At 45.1% G+C, this 19,596-nt stretch overlaps 5 protein-coding genes across 5 annotated transcripts; 2 read left to right on the top strand and 3 right to left on the bottom strand.

Annotated features, from left to right (window-relative positions):
• Positions 1 to 3,730: 3,730 nt before the first annotated feature.
• PADG_04467 (uncharacterized protein) lies at positions 3,731 to 4,102 on the top strand (the record flags this gene model as incomplete). The annotated part of the gene is made up of 2 exons (XM_010761702.1): positions 3,731 to 3,912; positions 3,970 to 4,102. The coding sequence occupies 2 exons, from the start codon at positions 3,731 to 3,733 to the stop codon at positions 4,100 to 4,102; spliced, it is 315 nt and encodes a 104-aa protein (XP_010760004.1).
• A 4,600-nt stretch (positions 4,103 to 8,702) lies between these two features.
• Positions 8,703 to 9,086, top strand: PADG_04466 (uncharacterized protein; the record flags this gene model as incomplete). The annotated part of the gene is made up of 1 exon (XM_010761701.1): positions 8,703 to 9,086. One exon carries the CDS (start codon positions 8,703 to 8,705, stop codon positions 9,084 to 9,086), a length of 384 nt encoding a protein of 127 aa, XP_010760003.1.
• Positions 9,087 to 9,496: 410 nt separating this feature from the next.
• Positions 9,497 to 11,641, bottom strand: PADG_04465 (uncharacterized protein; the record flags this gene model as incomplete). Its single annotated transcript, XM_010761966.1, has 1 exon — positions 9,497 to 11,641. The coding sequence occupies one exon, from the start codon at positions 11,639 to 11,641 to the stop codon at positions 9,497 to 9,499; it is 2,145 nt and encodes a 714-aa protein (XP_010760268.1).
• Positions 11,642 to 13,693: 2,052 nt separating this feature from the next.
• Positions 13,694 to 15,570, bottom strand: PADG_04464 (CK1/CK1/CK1-G protein kinase; the record flags this gene model as incomplete). The annotated part of the gene is made up of 7 exons (XM_010761700.1): positions 13,694 to 13,746; positions 13,941 to 14,209; positions 14,269 to 14,542; positions 14,605 to 15,010; positions 15,076 to 15,224; positions 15,291 to 15,360; positions 15,442 to 15,570. 7 exons carry the CDS (start codon positions 15,568 to 15,570, stop codon positions 13,694 to 13,696), a joined length of 1,350 nt encoding a protein of 449 aa, XP_010760002.1.
• Positions 15,571 to 17,586: 2,016 nt separating this feature from the next.
• Positions 17,587 to 19,041, bottom strand: PADG_04463 (uncharacterized protein; the record flags this gene model as incomplete). Its single annotated transcript, XM_010761699.1, has 4 exons — positions 17,587 to 17,743; positions 18,212 to 18,395; positions 18,441 to 18,667; positions 18,872 to 19,041. The coding sequence occupies 4 exons, from the start codon at positions 19,039 to 19,041 to the stop codon at positions 17,587 to 17,589; spliced, it is 738 nt and encodes a 245-aa protein (XP_010760001.1).
• Between the last annotated feature and the right edge of the window lie 555 nt (positions 19,042 to 19,596).

Genomic DNA, 19,596 nt, shown 5'->3' with positions numbered 1-19,596 from the left:
TTCGAAACAAATCACTCGTCTTTGCAATATAAAAGTACAGGTTTTTTTAAGTGTCTGGAATTCCCGCCCACACACTCTAGATAATTACTTCCGTCGGACGTCTCAGCAGTAATGTGACTTAAAAAGGTCGGTTAGTTACAGTTAACCAACGGACCGCCCAAGAACGCAACAGGTTGCGCGACCAAAAGCATAAATATTTCCAGGCTGAACGACAGGAGGCAAATTATTGTCGTGAAGGGCAGAAATGATATGATGAATATAATAAAGACGGGTTGTTAGTGGGGTTGTGTTCTACGTCAAGGATAGGGAAATTAGGTGGGGATTTAGGAATATCCACAGCGATTCCAACGATGGAGTAGCAGGATTTTATAGAGGTGAAGAAGGTGAGGTCACGACGGCGACGACGGCGACGACGGCGACGACGGCGATGACGACGATTAAGATAAGACAGTCAGAAATTGAGAAGAAAGAATGAGGTAGGAGGGGGCATATAACGGGTCACGGAGGGAAGAGAAGGAGAAAGAGGAAGAGAGTAAGATAGGAAGATAGGAAGAGAGGAAGAGAGGAAGAGAGGAAGAGATGTGGTTAGGTAGTAGGTGGTAGATAGGTGGTAGGCGGTAGGTAGGAGGTAGGGTTGGAGGTTTGGAGGTTTGGAGGTTGGAGGTTGCAGGTTGCAGGTTGTAGGATCAGAGAGCGCGTAAAGGCTCCCACAGCGCCCACTCATCATCGATTGGCGGGAGAACCATGCCTGGAGAGCCCCGAACTGGCTGGACTGGCTGGGCTACCGTGGGCTACCGTGGGCTACCGTGGGCTGCCATGGTTATCTTCAGCCTACCCTGGGTTGGTATGACTGGGTTGGGTGGTTGACTCTGCTGGTTTAGAAACCTATACCTGGTATTACAGGGGTCATGGTAATGAATTTGTTCTAGAATATTACGGGATTGTCATACCCACTGCCAGCGTATGTATGGTACAGTCAGTCGCAGATCTGGTTAGGCTGTTTGAACCGAGTATTAATATGGTTGATCTGGTAGCCAGCCCGTGGAGCCCAATAATGTCAGTCCCCTTACAGGCCTCCAGGCAAACAACCTTTCAGTCCATGGATAACTGATAATTATAAGTTCCCTATTGAAACAACTGGAAAATTCCATGCAGGCCTGAACCCCCAGTCGTTATCCAACGACAAAAGCTGACAGGGGTGGAAGTGCGCTCCCCCCCCCCCCCCCCCCCCCCCCGGCGAAGGCCTGTTGCTCAGATGTTCCGTGTGGCGAAAAAGCCGGAATTCCAGAACAAATCCTCCCTATAAGGCAAATCACACGGCTAAAAGAACCTTAGGTTACTATTATAGTTTTTAACTACAAGGTACTCCGAAGTGACTTCAAAAATGGAAGCTCAAAGAGCGAATCACAGCAACACAAAAATCCCTAGCAGGTAACAATTAAGTCATTCCATAGGCCGGGTTATGTTGTTGGGCTGAAAATGAAAACAGACACACTGATGGGAACAAACATACTCATATGTAAATAACGAGCAAAATTAGGAACATTCCTGCAAGCTGCCAGGTTGGAGCAAAGTAGCCAACATGGATTCCACATACATAAATTGATACTTTGGACAAAATGATCTCATTTCTGCAATGTGTCGTGCCCAATGTGAAAGATCATCACTGAACGAAATGGCCGGACAACCAGACACAAATACCAAAGAAAAAGAAAAAGAAGGGAAAAGAAAAAAGAAAAGAAAAAAGAAATTCCAAAATAACCTACAGGTTCGAAGCCTTAGTAACAACAATAAGTACAAAGATCCACAATTAGTTCAAGCACATCTGCAACCAGGTGGGGCCCTGGGCGCCCCACCTTAAACTGCTTCCATTTTCATTCTGTCCAGCTTCTCTGGCTGTTCTTTTCTTGAGTGTCTGTGCCCTTGTACCCTTGTAACTGTAATACCACCACAGATGCTTTACCATACGGAACAGCAACCCACCACACACACCACACAACCCCCCCATTTCCCCCCCCCTCCCCATTCCCCCACCCCCCCCAACAACCAACAAACATGCAAAAGGGTAATAAAATCCGCCAGCGCCACCCTGTCCCTTACCTACGCGTCGTCAAGTGACTATCACAAAAATATCTCCACGGGTCGGATATGCATTCCGCATTAGGAGCCGACGATATTACGTACGTGAGCGTTCCCCTTTTTTTGTATTGTGTCAAGGGAAGAGGGTTTCATGAGTGCACAGTCAAGGCTATCGATAGTTGCTATTATTTATACTTCCGGAGGTATGTCAGACCGTAAGGCCCTCAAGGATTCTTCCATGAATCCGTCCGTACTTTCGCTCTTGTTCGAGAAACTAAAAATTACGCTTAAAACTAGCCTCAGTAGAAGCAGAGCCAAGCAAAGCAGCAAGCTCTAAAAATTAGTTTCATCACGGAAAAAATACCTAAAACCAAACAGACTTTTCTCTGACTCCGCAAGGCAGCTAACCAGAATTTACTTGCCCATTTGCTCGTCATATTCAAAACACAAGTTCTTCCCCCCAAGTCCTCCCATCGGACGACTCCGTAATACATTATTGGTCATATTGTGAATCTTCCTATCACCCCTCGAAGCCGGATTTGGTCACTGGCCTGGACATCTCCCCGGTCTCCGGCGCTCTCTAGCACCTTCCAGTTGGCCGTTTACGGCCGTTTACGGGCGTTGATGTTGATCCCCACCGTGGTGCCGGAACTGATTGGCGGTGAATAATAATGGTTCCGGCGCGCAACCCCACAACTTGCTCACCCCCGACATCAACCCAGGTTCTGTTTCTCAGGCAGACAATTGGCAAGCTGGCAACGAGGTGGCTCCCGAAGAAAGACATGCATGGATGGATCGACCACACGTGTGTCCACAAAAGGGTATTCCACATGGTTCCGGCAAACGAACGCCATATTAAATAAAAAAAAAAAAGGCTATTTGAAACACTGTTGCGTTGCCCTGTTTCCCGAATGTGGAGAGTTAATCTTGGAGTTCTCTAATTACTCCAAACTCATCGTCATTTTCACAAATGCCGTATGTTGGTGTGGTTGTTTGCGCGGCGCGGCAGGAGGGCCAGCCACAGAGGATCAAAAGCAGCCGCGTCGGGAATATAATTCACGGCCCGGACGAATTTCATCCCGAACGGCGCAAGGACTTTGCATTGTTTACTTCACAGATACATAGCAATGACATAGGATAATATCAAGATGTGGGAAGATGCTGTTCCTGACCGCTGCTCGCCGCGTCTTCTGATAGCCCACAGCATGAGGCACCAAGACACCACTACCAAACAAAAATGGTTCGACAGGATCGTGTGAGAAATTGCCATGACCAGGAAATCCTCTGGCACTAACCATTACGCCTCTGGCTCGAAAAAAAAATAAATAAATAAATAAAATTAAAGAAACTGGAGTCAATTTACTGATAACCGCTATTTGCGAATAATAATTGCAATCTCCAAAACTCCCAAGTGGTGCATATCACCCGGAACAACTTCAAGAAGATATTAATCTTTCTCGAAGACTCCCGCGACTTTTCTTCATGGCTAGAAACGGAAATCCAAAAAATATAAATAAATAAATAAAAAGGAAGAATGGTTTTCAGGCCGGTATTTGCAACTTTATTTTATGGTCATGGGGTGGAAGCGGGCTGGAGCAGCAATAGGATAACTTCCCTTTCCTTGCCGCCTGGTTCTCTTCAAGCATGAAAAATGAACCTCAGCGAAAAGTATTTCCAGGACGATCGTCCCACTGCTATTGGCCAACAATCAGCCTTGGAGTGTTTTAACCATGAAACCTTCAAGGCAGTCAGTTCGAGGGCCTGTTTGCGGGTGAGTTGGCATGGATATATGCACCAGCCACCTCCACAAACCATGTACCAAGAAACCCGGGTGTGTGTGTGTGTGTGTGTGTGTGTGTGTTTGACGTCAGTACCACTGTTGCACAGCAGTGAATGGCGAGAATCGGAAGATGAATACTGCCATTGTCGTCGCATCAAAAATGGATCAACGCACGCCCGCGTCTCGTCGACGGGTTCGTCCAGCAAAAAGCAAGTAAATGACGCCAGCGGCGGCGAAAAATAAATACTTTCCCTGTTGTGGTTAGCGCTGAAACTCGATCCTGGGAAGCGCACAAAGACGATGGCCACGTGATGAATACCGCATGGCCAATAAAACGCCTCCAGGATGTCACGTCATTTCCCTGGCCAAGAATTTGGTTCGAGTCGAGTGGTTTATGCCAAATATCCCGTTCCTGAACAAACCATGAAACCAAGGATACACCCAGCATTCAAAGCCGTATGTATATGCTCGTGGCAGGTTATCAGATAGATAATGGAAACGGACAAGATTGGGCCAGAACGGGTTTGTCTGACATTGTCGGCGAGGACCCTAATCTCGCTTCTTCCGTTTGCGAAAACATCTTCGGCAAATAGATGAGAGCGAGCCCTTCGCCTATGCAGCTCACATTTTTCTTCCAATTCTCGTCTCAAACGCGAGAGGCCGACGATGCTCGGGGGCTGGAGCTATTTATTAGTCAGAATAATGCTGGATATACGGATACTGAGGTATCGCAAGGTATTCTTGAATGAGACCAAATATTACAAATATGCGGAGATGCCTTGATGTTTTACATTTCGTGCACCCCCCAATGTCACTACATATTCATTTCTTCCATTAGGTTTTTTTTTTTTTTTTTTCCATCTCTTCTCATCTCTTTCTTTTTCTTGGGCACTTTCAATTGAAAACCCTATTCTGCATATGCATGCAAGCCATGACAGGCAAAAAAACCTAGACAGAGGTGATATAAGCTGTGACCCCCCTTCAAACATTATCTTCAGGCAAATACCCGTCGTCCGTCGCCAAAGATGAAACATATACGAAATTCAAAAATTAAGAAAATGGAGTCTCACAGTTGGGCCTCTTGAGGGAACTGGAAGCTCAAACATGGTCAGACTTTTTTGACTTTTGGTGGTGAGCACCAGTTATCTTTCTTCATGCAGGCAATATTTTCATCAGCGCTGTCATAGATTACCAATAGGATACTGTTTATTTGTCATGGCTAGGAGTTCCTCTTCTTGTTGCGTTCCGTAGTTCCAACAACAAAACCCCCATACAACGAGAGGAAAGTACGGAATGAATAACTAATGGAAAAAGTGTCCAGGTGAAGAACAGTCTCGAACAGTCTCCAGGGCATGTGGAATGTTCAAACCCTAAGACGAAGATGATGTATATGTATGTATGAGGAGTGGACAGCAAAATACACGGGCAACATAACATGCATCAATTCCCGGTCCTCATTCCAGAAGGATTCTACATAATACATCCATCTGTCCTGCGAATACAAGGTTCCTCCCTCCACCCAAGATGAAAGTATAACCGATGTTAATAGCTACCCTGAACCCAGCCACTTGAAAAGCAAAAAGACATTTTACACCAACTATGGGCTGCTGATGACAATTCCAAACAAGGCCATATCCATGTCACCAGTAAAGTCAACCTCCAATATGATAGATACATGGATGCCTCCCTGGACAAGCAAGAAAACATGCCACGCTTCATTTCAGGTCAAGACCTTCCAGAACTCTTCTAGAAGGAATTTTATCAGTGGCGCAAGTAATCCACTTCGATGGAACACACTAAGAACCGGAATGGAAGGATTTGAGATATTTTAATCAAGATATTTATTGTTATTATTTATTACTGAAGCTGAAATTTGCAGGCATCCTAAAATTTAGCCTTTTCTTCTCCTTTTGGTTTGATCTTGATCTTGTATGCAAAGTCATGCATACCCCCGGTGACCGCCAGGCCGTCCGTTGCCGCCCTTTTTATGTTAAATGTTTATTGATATATGTATGGTGTATGTACAGGACATGTATACACACAGATATAACAACATGCCCGTATCCAGCGTATCCCTTTGCAATCTATTTTACAAGATAACGATTCTCTCTAAATTTATCCGCCACGCCTAACGGAGAAATCCGAATTCCCACGAAGATGGCTAGGCTCCGGAGGGAGAACAAAACGACTATGAACTCATTATTAAAAGGTAGGTATGGCAGAACTTCGGCCGAGAGTCTCAGAAGAAAGGATACGCCTTAGATGTCAGGGGGGGTCGGGCAAACGTCACAAATATTAACATTTTTCCTAGCATGGTGATAAACAAGCGCCGTATTTCCAGTCACTATTCAAAGATGAAGGCATGGACATGAATCAGGAGGCGAATAGGCGAATTTTGCCTCCTGTATGGCCATCTGGGAGTGAGCGATGATAGTTGCTAGGGTAAGATGTTCTACTGTTGCACATTTATTCTCCTTGAATGTGCCTCTGTCGAATGACTGCGATGTTCTGTTCCGACTTCTTATCTTTGAAGCATCATTTTCCAGGTGACAACCTATCGTTTGCCACGCATGTGTCTGAGTGCACTTATGATACACGTACTCTGCATACTGCCCAAATTCCTCTCCCTGAACGTGGGTTTTCTTGGGCGGTAGGCAAGAAAGGCGGAACCTCAAGAGGAATCAAGTAAAGAAATACCCGTACTAGCCGCATTCTCAGTTAGAATCAAACTTGGCAACGCTGATCATTTGCCTCGTAAAAGAAATCCACATTGGATATATGTCACAATTTGAAGTTCAATCTTTGCACAGTAGGGGTAGTAAAGGTATCGTAATACAAGTCTTCCGAGGTGCACGCAGTGTATTGTCGAGGGACAGTGCCGCGGAGAAGCAATAGCGATCGAAATCAGAGAAGGAATGCCCGTTTTGTAGAGCGAAGCTTCGACCCTTTCTCGGATTGTTATTCTGTGTTCATTTGTCATTATATAGCAACCTTGTCAATTGGTTTTGCTCAATTGTCCAGTGAATCCATCCATCCCGGAAATCCATTGGAAATCATCCCCATGACCCTCTCTCGGCCCATGAATTTGAGAACTTTAAGCTTTGATTAAAGCTTCTTCTCATCCCCCCTCTAAAATGAAGCAGGGACATTTTGTCGAACGTTCCTCGCAAGATTCTGACGTCTCCTTGTTGGATGACAATATTACCGAACCTTATTGTCGACTCTCTGTCTGTTCCCATCACAGCTGGCTAACAGATCTTCTAAAATACCACAAGCAATCCCGTGGGTTAGAATGAAAGCAACAAATATTATCGGCTGTCATCCTTTCTCTCCAGGCGGTTGAGAGACCTGCGACGACATTACACCGGGAGATTAGAATATCAGTGTAACAAGGCAGAGAATGGACCCAGTAAGCCCGGAAGGAACACGTCAGAGTGCAATTTTGATACACCTTTTGGTGAAACGATTGGTCGTCTCTGGTTTTGACTCACTCTCGACAGGTATTTGTTGCTGTCTGAGAGCACAGTTCTACCTGCTGCTGTGGTCTGATTGAGGAAGTCGTATCTCTTTTGCAGACCGCGCAATCACCGCTCACCAGGGGTGCTTATTGGTGGAATCCTACTGATCCAGGTTGACTTCGAAGATTTTATTGTGAATACCACCACATCGAAAATTCATGTATCTATTTCAAAATTAACCCCCAGAGCATATGAGTGGAGAGTGAGTCGCTCGAACTGCTGGTTTTTCAAATTCGTACCAAAGGATTCCTCTTCACCAATATCATGATATCCTTCTGACCTCAGCAATTAATGGTACAGGGCACTGGTTACTATCTTGAGGCCCTAATTGACCTGACAGACGGAACTGAGCTGCATACAGAGAACTCTCGATCTATTCAGACAGGTCAGTGTCTGAGGGATTGTAGAGACCATGCAATCGTCACGCAGCTTACCTTCAGTGTATATATCCGTATAACTGTTCGCTGTGAATGAAGGGGACTGATGGCACGACAGCCGGATAGGGATGACATAGAAGGTTCAATTCCTCATGTAACTTCTGACAAATTGTTTCTCTCATCAGGTTATCTTCGAACAGCGTAAAAAAATCGAAAAGTGGAATGCGCACACTGCCACATCGCAATGATGCATATTTAACACCTAACAAGCACAGTTGACCAGTGGTCAGCGAAGGGGTTGTTCTCGCATCGCATCAAAGCGTGTTCAACACCGACATTCTGAGAAACTCCACAATTTAGGAGATTGACTCGTCAGAAACTTCAGGCATGGTTCTCAATGACGAATACAATGTGAAAAGGTAAATTTTTTAAGCTCAGGGTGGATATATTGTCCAAGGCCGTAGGTCTCCAGGGCTTCCTCTCAAAAAGTAGGTATTTAGTCCAACTAGCGGAAGCTCTGAAGCATATTGTTCTGGTAAGTTCGTTGGATTGAGTTGTTCACTGACGCGATTATGACATCTCCTTGTTGTACGCTGTCCATGGTTGCAAAAATGTGTATTCTTTCAAAAGTCCAGTGTAAAAATGGCTCGATGACATCGGATTATTTCTCATATCATACGGGTCATCCACAAGCTTTGATGATTCTAACAGCCCGCTTCACGAACCACCGACGTACACAACCAAGAACTGCTTTTATTTAGTATCCTTTTCATATCCTGCCACCATGGGTTACGGGGACTGGATTGACATGCATCTTACAAATACGCTTGATGGGTCCATCGTTGTTCAAAATGCCCAGTTAGATAGGTAGGCAACATCATGCCATTCACCTCCCAAACATACATATAAACCCTGAAGCCGTTGGCGAAAGATAGGAGAGAGAGGGGAATGGCTGTGGTTGAGATTGAATTGACCAAGCTAAATAACCTGACGCCACCTTTGTACAGCGGCAAATTTTACACAAACGACGACAAGGACAACGAGATCAGTGCTGAACAAGTGGATGAAATTGTGGTCGCAGAGGATGGGGGCTCAAACAATGTGTACAGCTGCGGCAGAGAAGATACGGCGGTTGGCACCCAAGGGTCCTTCGAGCTGTATGATGAAACCAATTATGACAAAATTTGCACAATAAATTGGTCATGTCCCTACAGCGGCAGCAATTATCTGTATGCCTCGAACACGAACACGAACTATTCGGTGGGAATACCGTCAGTCAGCCTGAGTGGACCCATTGGGTTTGTTGATATCAGCGTCGGGGAGGCGTGGTAACAATAATTTAAGAAATATATGTGTATATGACTGGGTTGGATTGCAAAAAAAAAGTACAGCCAAGGAAAGGGAATGGGGTAAAAGTGCTTTTCATATGGATGTGTCCGTCTAAGTAGGTAGTAGTAATTATGAATACTAAAAGTGTTCATTCTTCCGAGACACTCTCCACTCCGCCCCTGTTGAATTGTTCCGTGAAAAAGCCGTGATTTGTTACTAAGTAACGTCAACGGCATGCCATTGAGAATTTATACTCGCATGGTTTCAAAGGCACAAAGCTCGTCCTTGTCTTTGATTAGCAAAATAGATGATAATTAATGATAATTAATCATTAACGGTTAGTAATACCCCAATCCTTCCATTTCCCCCCCCCCCCCCAAAAAAACCAAAAAAAAAAAGAGAGAATTTAACGATCACATATACAGTTTACTTCTGTCTGCCACATTCTTCCTTGCCACTAATCCAATATGTCCAATCGGCTGTCCCACGCGCATATCGCCGATCAACCCAGGGATCTCCCTCAACCCCTCACTTTGATCCAACTCCTTATTACAGCCAACGAGGTCCGGCCGTCCTTTAATATCTTCCACCCGGTCCGCCCCAAACCGGAAGAAACTATATCCATCCAATGTTTCTGCCCAACGGCGCCTGAAGCCATATACGACACCAAGCACAACACAGCTAATTGACCAAATATAGAAAAGCACAATGGAGAAAACACCCGGCACGGAGCCAGGTCCAAGAATCTTTCCGGGCTTCGAAGCGGTTAGACTCTCATGTTCGTACGCCTGCTCAAACCCCTGAATGCCATCATACATCAGCTGTAGAGCTTCCGTACCAAATGCGCGCATGATCGCCTGGAGTACTATGTGCGGCTGGAGGAAGCCTAGGTAGCGGGAGGCGTTGGAATATGCTTCCGGTGGGGGCGAGTTTGTGGATTGGAATAGCTGCTCGTATGCTTCGTATTTCACTGAGGCGGCGCCGTAGGTGGCGGTAAAGAGCATATCAGAAATGGTACTCCCGAAGGGGTCAGCATGGTATTCGGATCCTTTGTGATCGAGAGGTTTGGGGAGTGTGTGGATGAAGGAGTGGAATGTCGAATGGTATGGGTCAAGCGTGGCGACGCCTGGTTGGGAAACAAAGCGGCAGCGGACCCCGATGGGGGGAGCAGGTTCGATGATATCGAGCAACTGATCTGTTGTTAGGTTGAAATACCTCCTTTGGTTAAACAATCGATCTTGGCCTTCTTCGAAGAAGGTAGTGTTGACTTGATAGGAGCCGTTGTCCGATTTGATCAGTGGACCTCCCAGGCCGGAAATGGGCGAAGCGATTGTATTATTAAAATTGACTGGACGTTCGTTTTCGTAAGTAGCCTTCGTACGAATCTGCCACATAGCGTATTCGAAGATATCGACATCGTTGAGCTTTTCGTCGTGGGAGAATCTCTCCTTTTGACCCTGGTCGGTTGCATAGGATGTGACCTTTCTTACGCCGACTTCCATGTACGCAAGCAGGTTGAAGGTTTGTGAACTTAGCCCCAGGGTATATGAAAGTACTTTCCCCTCTGAATTTAACTCGGGCTTACGTCCCACGACCGTGAATTCGGATTCAGACGTGACCACAGAACAGTTGTATCCCAACCGGAGTCCCCATGTACTTCCAGCAACTGGGTATTCACCCTGCGGTGCGAGAAAAAGCTCCGGAGCCTGTTCATCAAGTGGAAGAGAGTTTGGAAAAGACTCCAGATAGCCGTATTGGCTGCGATCCAGGTATTGTGGTGTGTAGACTACTCCTGCACCTGGGATTACAGGAGGGGTACTTGCTTGCAACATGAGACGACCACGCCTGGATACTTGATCTGGATTTCTCTCATTGAAGCTATCCTTAGTATGTCCGATTACTGTTGCACGTTCGTTTGTATGAACAAATCCATCAAACAGTTCCATGCTAAGACCAGAAATCGGCAGTGCAATTGTTATCATCAAACTTATGAAGGCAAGCAAGTACCATAACCGTTGCGGCACACTTCTCTTCTGCGTAATTGACATTTGCAAACACTCCGTCCATCCCGAGAAGCCAGACCAAGACTGTCCACTATGCATTAGAAGAACCATAGCATCATTGACCTGCCAATGGCGGTCCTGAAGCATAACTGCCTCTACGCCAGCGAGTCCAAATTTGGAGATACCCAAGCCGAAGACACCAATAATGAACCACGAGTAGTAAACCCATAGAGCAGTGCGGTGACCATATTGATTTGACTCTGCATTTCTCGTTATAACAGCCCATTCAATCACGCAAAAGTAAGCAGTGATCGCTGGTGGCACGAGCACCAATAACACAGACCTCAGATAGAATCTCCTGAGCGGGTATCCTTGTGGAGATTCATCTGGCTGTCCTGGTCCTGCTGGGCTATCGGACTTGGGTTCGGAGGAGATAATGGCCACAGAGGAAGACGAGCCATCGTTCTGAGATGATGGTACAGGATGGTACTGCATAGGGGAACTGGAAGTCTCTCTAGGGGAGCCAGAGCGTTGCGTTGTTGCCGTTGAAGACATTGACGTAGCTCAATGCCGAAAAGGGGCTGAGGTTTGATATCAGGGTGAGAAAGCAATTGACAACTCGACAGACACACTCCCGTGCAATCTGATGACCCTCCTTTTAAGTCAAGACCCAAATTCACACTCTGGCCCCCTCCATCTCAAGTTTGGCAAGAAAAAGGAGCGGATCTATGTCCCCAAGTTAGAAACTAACAGGCGGTCCAAGCATGCAAAAACAAGGGGCTGGGCTGGGAGCGAAAACAGCTCCCTTATCAGTCAGGCTGTGACGACCCAATCTTTGCTTGCTTGATTGGTTGGGGGCCTCTGAATCCTTCGCAAGGCTAGTTGAACACGATGGCATGGCCCCAATTATTCCAGTGCTTACAGTCCAGCTGAGGTTCTTAGGCGCCTTAAGAGTGTTGTTCGCAGTGAGAGGATTTTGGCTGTGGCTCCATGTGCGTCCCGCAACAACTACTATTAAATTATTAATCCAACTGGTCTTCATAATTTGAGGATTGTTCGGCTTACCAAAAGAGAACTGTATACCAGAAGATGAGAGAAATACAAATAGAATCACTATGCTTGTTTAGGCGCTTTAAGGGTTGTTTGGGGTCAGGGTTAACTAGGGTTAGTTAATGAAACAACAAAAATTTTAAGTTTTTCAAATGCACACCATGTTGAAATTAAAATCACACTTGAACTCCGGAAGTCAAGGGCACACTCCATAATCCTGTTTCAAACAAACATTTACACACTTCCTCTGTAGACGTTTCAAACCATAACTTTCATTCAATAAACCAATATGATTAATTATCCTATTTTGCACAAGGTCCTTATGTATTTAATAATATCCGATGTATCCAGCTCTGTGCGTGCATCCTCTACAAAAAAACAAGAACAAAAACAAAAGGTTCTGGACACAGCAGGAAAGACCCTATAAAATATAACCACGCGAAGAAACATGACAGTTGACAGCAAAGAAAAGCAGGGAACTACAGGCAATGAAATCAATACAGCCCGGAGAGCAAGGCGGAAGGAAACAACAGGAAACTAAAACAGTTCGGGACAATTATAACAAGGAGAAAAAGGGGAGGGAGATGGGAGTTCGCAACAAGGAGATAAGGAATGGAGAAGAAAAGGAAATAAAAGAGACGCAAAAATGTAGGGTTTGCTCATCTCATCCGCTGCTGCCATCATGGGACACTTCCTCGTGTATTCAATGAAGCCCGCGAAATGCCAATTGCGGCATTGGAGTTATCATGTTCCAGATTGAGGGGGGGAAGGTAGTTTTGAATACTCCCCAATCCAACCCAAAGCGACGCTAGGGTTGAATTAACAAACCCCGTCAAAATATGATATCGAACAAGTCGCAGCTTGCTATGACTGCACCCATATACGCTTCGCTGGGACTGATGTGCAATGAAATCTGCGACATGGATACGCCGTAATGATCAGAAGCAGTTACGGTTTCGACAGGAAACTGCTGCGTGTGGACTGCATGATTAAAGAAAACGCCTTCAAGAAGGAAAATAGGCTGAGTACGATGGAGGGGGCGGAAAAGAGAGCAGTAAAAGAGACAAAATGGAAATAGAAGTCTAATATTAAACAGAGAAAATAAAAATGCGGCCCGCGTTAATTCTGCGGATTTCTCAATGAGACAGAAGGATTTCGCGTTCACGTTCACTTTTTTTAAGTGGAACATTTTTCATGTTGGGGATGAGATGGGACGAGTTGAGGAAGCCGTACGTATAACACACAGACACAAAGGAGAACATGTGGGACAGAAGTGAGAGTGTGAAACTAACAGACTTGGAGGAAATTATTTTCTCAACGAGGAAAGAAAAAAAATATATATTTGACCAACTCCTATCTTCGCTTGATAAGGTGAAAAGGGAAAAAAGAGAAAAGGAGGAAAAGAAATGTGAAGATCGTGAAGTGTGGGAAAGGGAAAAAGGGAAATATTATGAACGAAATGAAAAAGGAAAACTCCACCGTGAGCCCATTTTCGTAAGTGGACGTTTTAGCTATGCAATTAGTCGATCCAGCAAGAGCCGAGAGAAAAGCTGTATATTAGATACAGGAAGCCCAAATACCGATGCCATTCATTCCAATGGCTCTACCGACTGGAAATAGAAAGAATTAGGTTGATTAAAGGAAAGGTGTGCGCAGGACAGAGGTTGAAGTTTGAAGTGTTGACTGGGATAGCAATGAAATGCACCAGAGTTGCAGATGGTTAATTTCAGCCTATGTGAAACGAATTAGAACACCCGAATGCGGCACAAATGTGAGAAGGGGACGAAGCTTGGTTAAAACTTACCACAGCACAAAGCTTTCATTATCTTCTGTACGAACGTCGGATCAGGGTCTTGCGCCGGTCGCATTTGTTGCGTGGCGGGTTGAGCGTTCATGGCATGATTATTACCACCAGGGGTGGTTATGCGACCGGGAAGATGGGTGTTGGAGTTTTGAAATTGAGCCTGAGTCGACGCAGCTGGTGTTGTTTCGAGGACCCCCGCCGCTCCGTTTTGACGTTTGACTTGCGGCCCGCCGGGGGCGTTTTTGCCGCTCTCGCGCTTTCCCAACTCCCTGCTTCGCGGGAGAAGGGGGCGGGGGTTGCGCGGCGTTTAAACGGTCAGCTGTTACACCCTGGTCTGTGCGGCCCCCGGGGCACTGAAGCTCCGTGAATATCACGGGTTGAGGTATTTGGAACATTCGACGTGTGGAGGTGGTGTTGGGTGGGATATTGCTTGGCTGCTTCCCAACCCCTTCCGCCGTTTAGCTTCATCCAGTCGTACTCGCCGTCTTCAACTTCTCCAGTGTTCTTCAATGCCTGGGTAAAGAGGTCGCGCAAGTAGTCATAGTCGGGGGTATCCTCGAATCCCAGATTACGGACATATGTCAAGTATTTATTGAATTCCTCTGTTTCGGGCTTTTATTAGCGCATCTTAACAAGTATCAATATAATTAGAGCTGTTTCATACCAGGATATCCTTCACATAAATCCTTCACTGCGGTTGTCTGCTTCTTCTCGCCAATCTTTTCGTATTTCTGTTTGTTCGTAGCGGCCTTAAGGCCTTGCCATGGCAAACCTCCTCTTAAAAAGTACATGAAAACGTGGCCCAACGCTTCAAGATCATCTCGTCGTGATTGCTCTCGTCCAAGATGAGTGTTGATACTCATGTATCTTGCGGTACCGGACAGTGACTTGCGCTCCCGGTAAGGAATGTGTTGTTTAGTCTTGGGGTCTCTATATTGTTTTGCCATTCCAAAGTCCACCACGTGGATGACATTTGCAGCCTTGGAGTTTGGCCTGCCAATGAGGAAGTTGTCTGGCTTTATATCTCTATAGATTAGGTTCTTTTCATGTATCGTTTGGACTCTCGAAAGCTAAACAGGACGGACACAGTTAACAAACTACAACAATTTTAAATGGCAGGAGAGGTGATACGTACCATCTGTTTAGCCACCATGACCACTGTCTTGATGGTAAATCTTCGATTACAATGATCGAAGAGATCCTCTAAACTCGGGCCTAAAAGGTCGATTACAAGGATGTTATGAAGGCCCTCCTGGCCAAAGTAGTAAACGTTGGGGATGCCAGCTATCACGATAATATATCAATAACAAAGTCGCTTCAGAAATTCAGGGTCATATTCACTCGACTTACGGCATCCGACGAGAACCTTATACGTTCTATATTCATCGCGAAGTTGTGGAGCATCGCTTTTCCGGGGTTCCTGAGGTCAGGTCAAAGTAATTAGCACAGATCTATCTATACAGATATGGAAATCTTGTACAGTGAATTCCAAGCTACATACAAACTTAATAGCAACCTGCTGGCTGTTCAACAGGTTGGTGCCTTCGAAGATCACACCGAAAGAGCCTTCACCAATTTTTTTGCCCACGCGGTAATGGACACCGACGACATTTGACGACGAAGAGGTCATCACGAATGGCAGTGATGATCGAAGTCTTGGAGCAAGTCGGTAGGATGAATGTGGGAAGGCAATATGGCGGTGGGAGAGAGGTTAGGTTGGGTTGGTAAAGGTCGCAGGACTGAAGGTCGTGCGTGATTTGAGGCTTGGCATATAATGCTTGCTTGGGGGGGTTTGCTTAGGTTAGTTCGGATGACTCCTCCAAATAATGAAATTGACAATTCGGGAAACCAGATGTCGTTGTAATAGTCCGACATGACAGTCACATGATGCATGATGAACGAAATATCCAAAGGGATATGGGTATGTATGTATATAAGGGGCTTACAGAGTGTGTTGGATTTGCCCAGTCTCAGCAACAATTAGTTGTAGCAAGCAGAGTAACGACTGCTCTCTCCACACTGGAAAAATGGGCCAGGGATAGGTCCTGCGACAGTCCCAAGCGTCAAAATATGGCACCTCTATCAAACCCAGCCACTGAAGGGGAGGGGGGGGGGTGACTGAGCGATGGATGTATGCAGTCAATGGGATCAGGGGTTCCTTTGTGTCGTAGCTGCGTGTGGTTGACAGGTTGGGAGGAGAGAGGATGTTGGAGAATCTGGGAGAGGAAGACGAAGACTCAACAACCAGAGAGTAAAATTAAGGAGAGAGAAGGGGAGAGAGAACGGGAGATAGGGTGTCAACGAAGGCAACGGAGGATAGGAAGTGCGACGATAAGCATTCTGGGAGAGGATCAACCTCGCAAACGAGAGAGGGTTGAGGTGAGAGAAAAATAAGATCGAGGTTAGGTTTGAGGATGGGAGGCTAGCAGTGAAAGAGGCTGAGAGAGCAGAATGAGTAAGTGCAAGCAGACCTATGGCTGTGCTGCACCTCATTGATGAACTAAGTTAAGTTCCCACCTGACCTCATTATGTAAGTAGACCTCACAGATGTGGCTGTGCGCTTTGAACAATATCTGTAGCATTTGATAATTGACTTCTATTTCATTTAATCAACTAATACTATTTCCCTTTAGATTTTTAAAAGTGATTGTTTTTTCTATATTTATTTTAATAACATTATTAGAATTGTTTTATATCTTATATGTTATTTTTTACATTCTACTTATATAAATATTTGTAAAAGAGTTTTAACTTTTCTCTTTAAAAGTGAAGTTCTTAAGACATGCTCAATTTTCTTAACATTTAAACGAACATTTAATCCTTTTATAATTGAAAAGGCGCCCGCTTTCATGTTCCCTCGCTTGCTACTTGCAATTCCGATGAGTTGCTCATCTTCAATACAGTCTTCTCAAATTCATTTACAGCCCTGTTTTGCTAAATTCTACAGACGAATCCAATTGTGTTGCAGCAGGTCAGCCGTGAGATTTTCGACGCCCTGGGTCGATTTCAAGCACTCATTTAAAATAAAAAATCAATAAAAATTGGATTTCAGAGTCGGGCACATATTAATAGGTTTTTAGGAAAGGGTTTGTTTTGCCATTTACCAGGCGTTTAAGGGTGGTGGATTTCGTATTATAAATTCGGCGAGATGTGCTAGAATGAAGCCACATTAAATAAAAATGATGACGCAATTATCAAAGCAGACATTAATAGAACTTACCTTGCTTATCAAAAAAGTGTGTTGCGCGATGCCCATTTTCTAAGAGGTTAAGTAAAAATTGACCAAGGATCTCTCAGTCATTCTTGCTAGTTGGTCATCTTCAGCCGTCCACGTTCCCCTGGATGATACTTCTCCGGAGTAAAGAAAAGAACTATTCCTTGTACAAGCTACATAATCTATTACAGTGTATAGCCAGAATGAACTGCTCTGTGATGCGAAGTTGTATTGAAAAAGAAGATTTTACAAGGCATAGGAGACTCCATATAACCACACCAGCATCGCAGGGAGCGCCCATCGTTACTTCAGGAACCCCCAGAACGGATGAGTGAAGTAAATCCGACAAATGCTTTTCCCTCCAAGATGCTATGACCATAATAAGTTTCATGTACGAATGCAACTGAAATGGTCTGCCTACCGACGCCGAAATCAATTATCCTGATGTGGAGATTTTGTGTTTCTGAGACGAGTGTTGTCGGGATAACCTCTCGAAGTGGTGCTGTAACACCACGTTGAGAGCCTATTCGCCCGGGAACTTCCGACAGACACTGGGAAATCGTTCTGTTCGAATTCTCCATCTCTAGAACTATATTTTGTTGGCTTCAAATCTATCAATAAGATAGGAGATGTCGGCATTATAAATGGGCGGCTGGAAATTGTAATTTGCCATACCGGTATGAATATATCACACTTCTCTGTGGAGAAAGTCAAGCCCAGATGCTGTGTGATTACTTTTACAGCCTTCACAAAATAATTTTCCATTTTTTCATACTTGGCGGCTCGGAAATCCAAGTGATGTCCTAGGACATTGAACAATAGGCAAACATGATCTCCATGGGTCCTGAATGTTAGAATTGCTCGAGAAAGATTGAGACACGTGGTTGGGGCCTTGATGAGAACTTTGCCCAGGAGCTTCCGATATTCTTGAGAGAATTCCTCTCTCAAAGATGTGCTGAGGGCCGACTGTTATGGCGGCCCCCAGCACCTTGAGTGCTACATATTTCTGATGCTTATCCTATATTAGCTTCGTATGTGGCGGTTGCGGACGACGCACTTAAAAAATCCGTATTGCTTATGATGGAAAGCTATCGCCTGGAGAGATGGGATGAAACCACCGATTCGGTCATAGTCCGGCTCTTCTACGACCGAGGAAGGGTTCACACGCTCTAATGATGCCAGTTGAGAGGGCGTCCCAAAGAACTTCGAGATTCGAGATCGAAATTGGGTTAAAGACCCTTCTAATGAACTCGTCATCGTAGCGACAGCAGTTCAATACCACCAACTAGCACAAAAAGTCTCGAAGTCACGAAGAGGAAAAACCCTTGTTAAGGTTTCGCGGGTCGAATATTCATGTGACCGAAGAACTGGGTGGTCTGCGTTCTCCGAGATGCGCCCGGTAATAAGCCAATCAGCTGTCGCAGTTGATTTGACACCAGTTCTAATTGAAATATGGAGACCTTGGAACCTTGGAGCACGTTGGAAGTTATAGCTAATTATGCTTCTGAAAACTCTGGAATCATCAATCCAGTGTTAGTTGAACCAGCATGAAAGCCCGATATATTTGTATCTAGTTTTATACAAATAACTATCTTGAGTTTGATGATACAAGCATCCTCTGAAAAGAGACCACTCTTTTTTAAGGGCCGCTTTCTCTTCCCTGTTTTTGAGATGAAACGATGGCCCTCCCCGGTTAACTACCTATTTAGGTATTTACTTGATGTACACAACACGTCCCTTCGAAACATTGAGCACCCATGGAACATCCATGATGACTGTGATGATTTCGGCATTTCGATAAACTTGACCTTTGTGGGAGCATTCATGTGGTCTTTGCTTTTTCATACCACAGTATTGGATGTGCAAAAATGTGATATTTACCTCCATCTTCATAGGTTCAACTAAGTTGAGTAGCTCTAGTTAACTACTCAAAGAGTATGTAACTAGCAAGCTGCCAAGGTGGTTTGCTGCTCTATCATTTTTAAGACTACCACCGAAAAACCATGTATTATTACATGTAGAAAAAGTCACACATCATTTCTTATCCCCTCCATTTCGTATAGTCTCTCTCGGCTTCAGGGTAGCTCCCACATGCCTCTTCTGTCACAAACCCGCTGCTTTCCGTCCGTGACCATTTTCTAGAGGTCACCCTGAGGGTCTGGATTCCTGGGATCATTTAGGGAGCGTTAGGAAGTAAATTTCATCTCTTCCAAGAGGGTTTCCCACGTGACAATCGCTTCGGTAAACTAACTAACCTCTCGTTGTTCCATGTTTGCTCTGTTTATGTCATGGAATTTTCACATCGCTCTCTCTGCTTCATTGCGCTTTTCGAAACTGTTTTTGTAGATGTCGTCTCTAAACCAGCGAATGATTTTGAGCAGATAAACACGGTGATTAGGAATGGTGCACACTCCGATGCAAACAGTGCAAGTGCACTAGAGA

This window comes from Paracoccidioides brasiliensis (genome assembly GCF_000150735.1).
Source record: "Paracoccidioides brasiliensis Pb18 unplaced genomic scaffold supercont2.5, whole genome shotgun sequence".
NCBI classification, from domain to species: Eukaryota; Fungi; Ascomycota; class Eurotiomycetes; order Onygenales; family Ajellomycetaceae; genus Paracoccidioides; species Paracoccidioides brasiliensis.
Note: the sequence above shows the minus strand (reverse complement) of the source record. Positions and strands in the feature narration are given on the sequence as shown.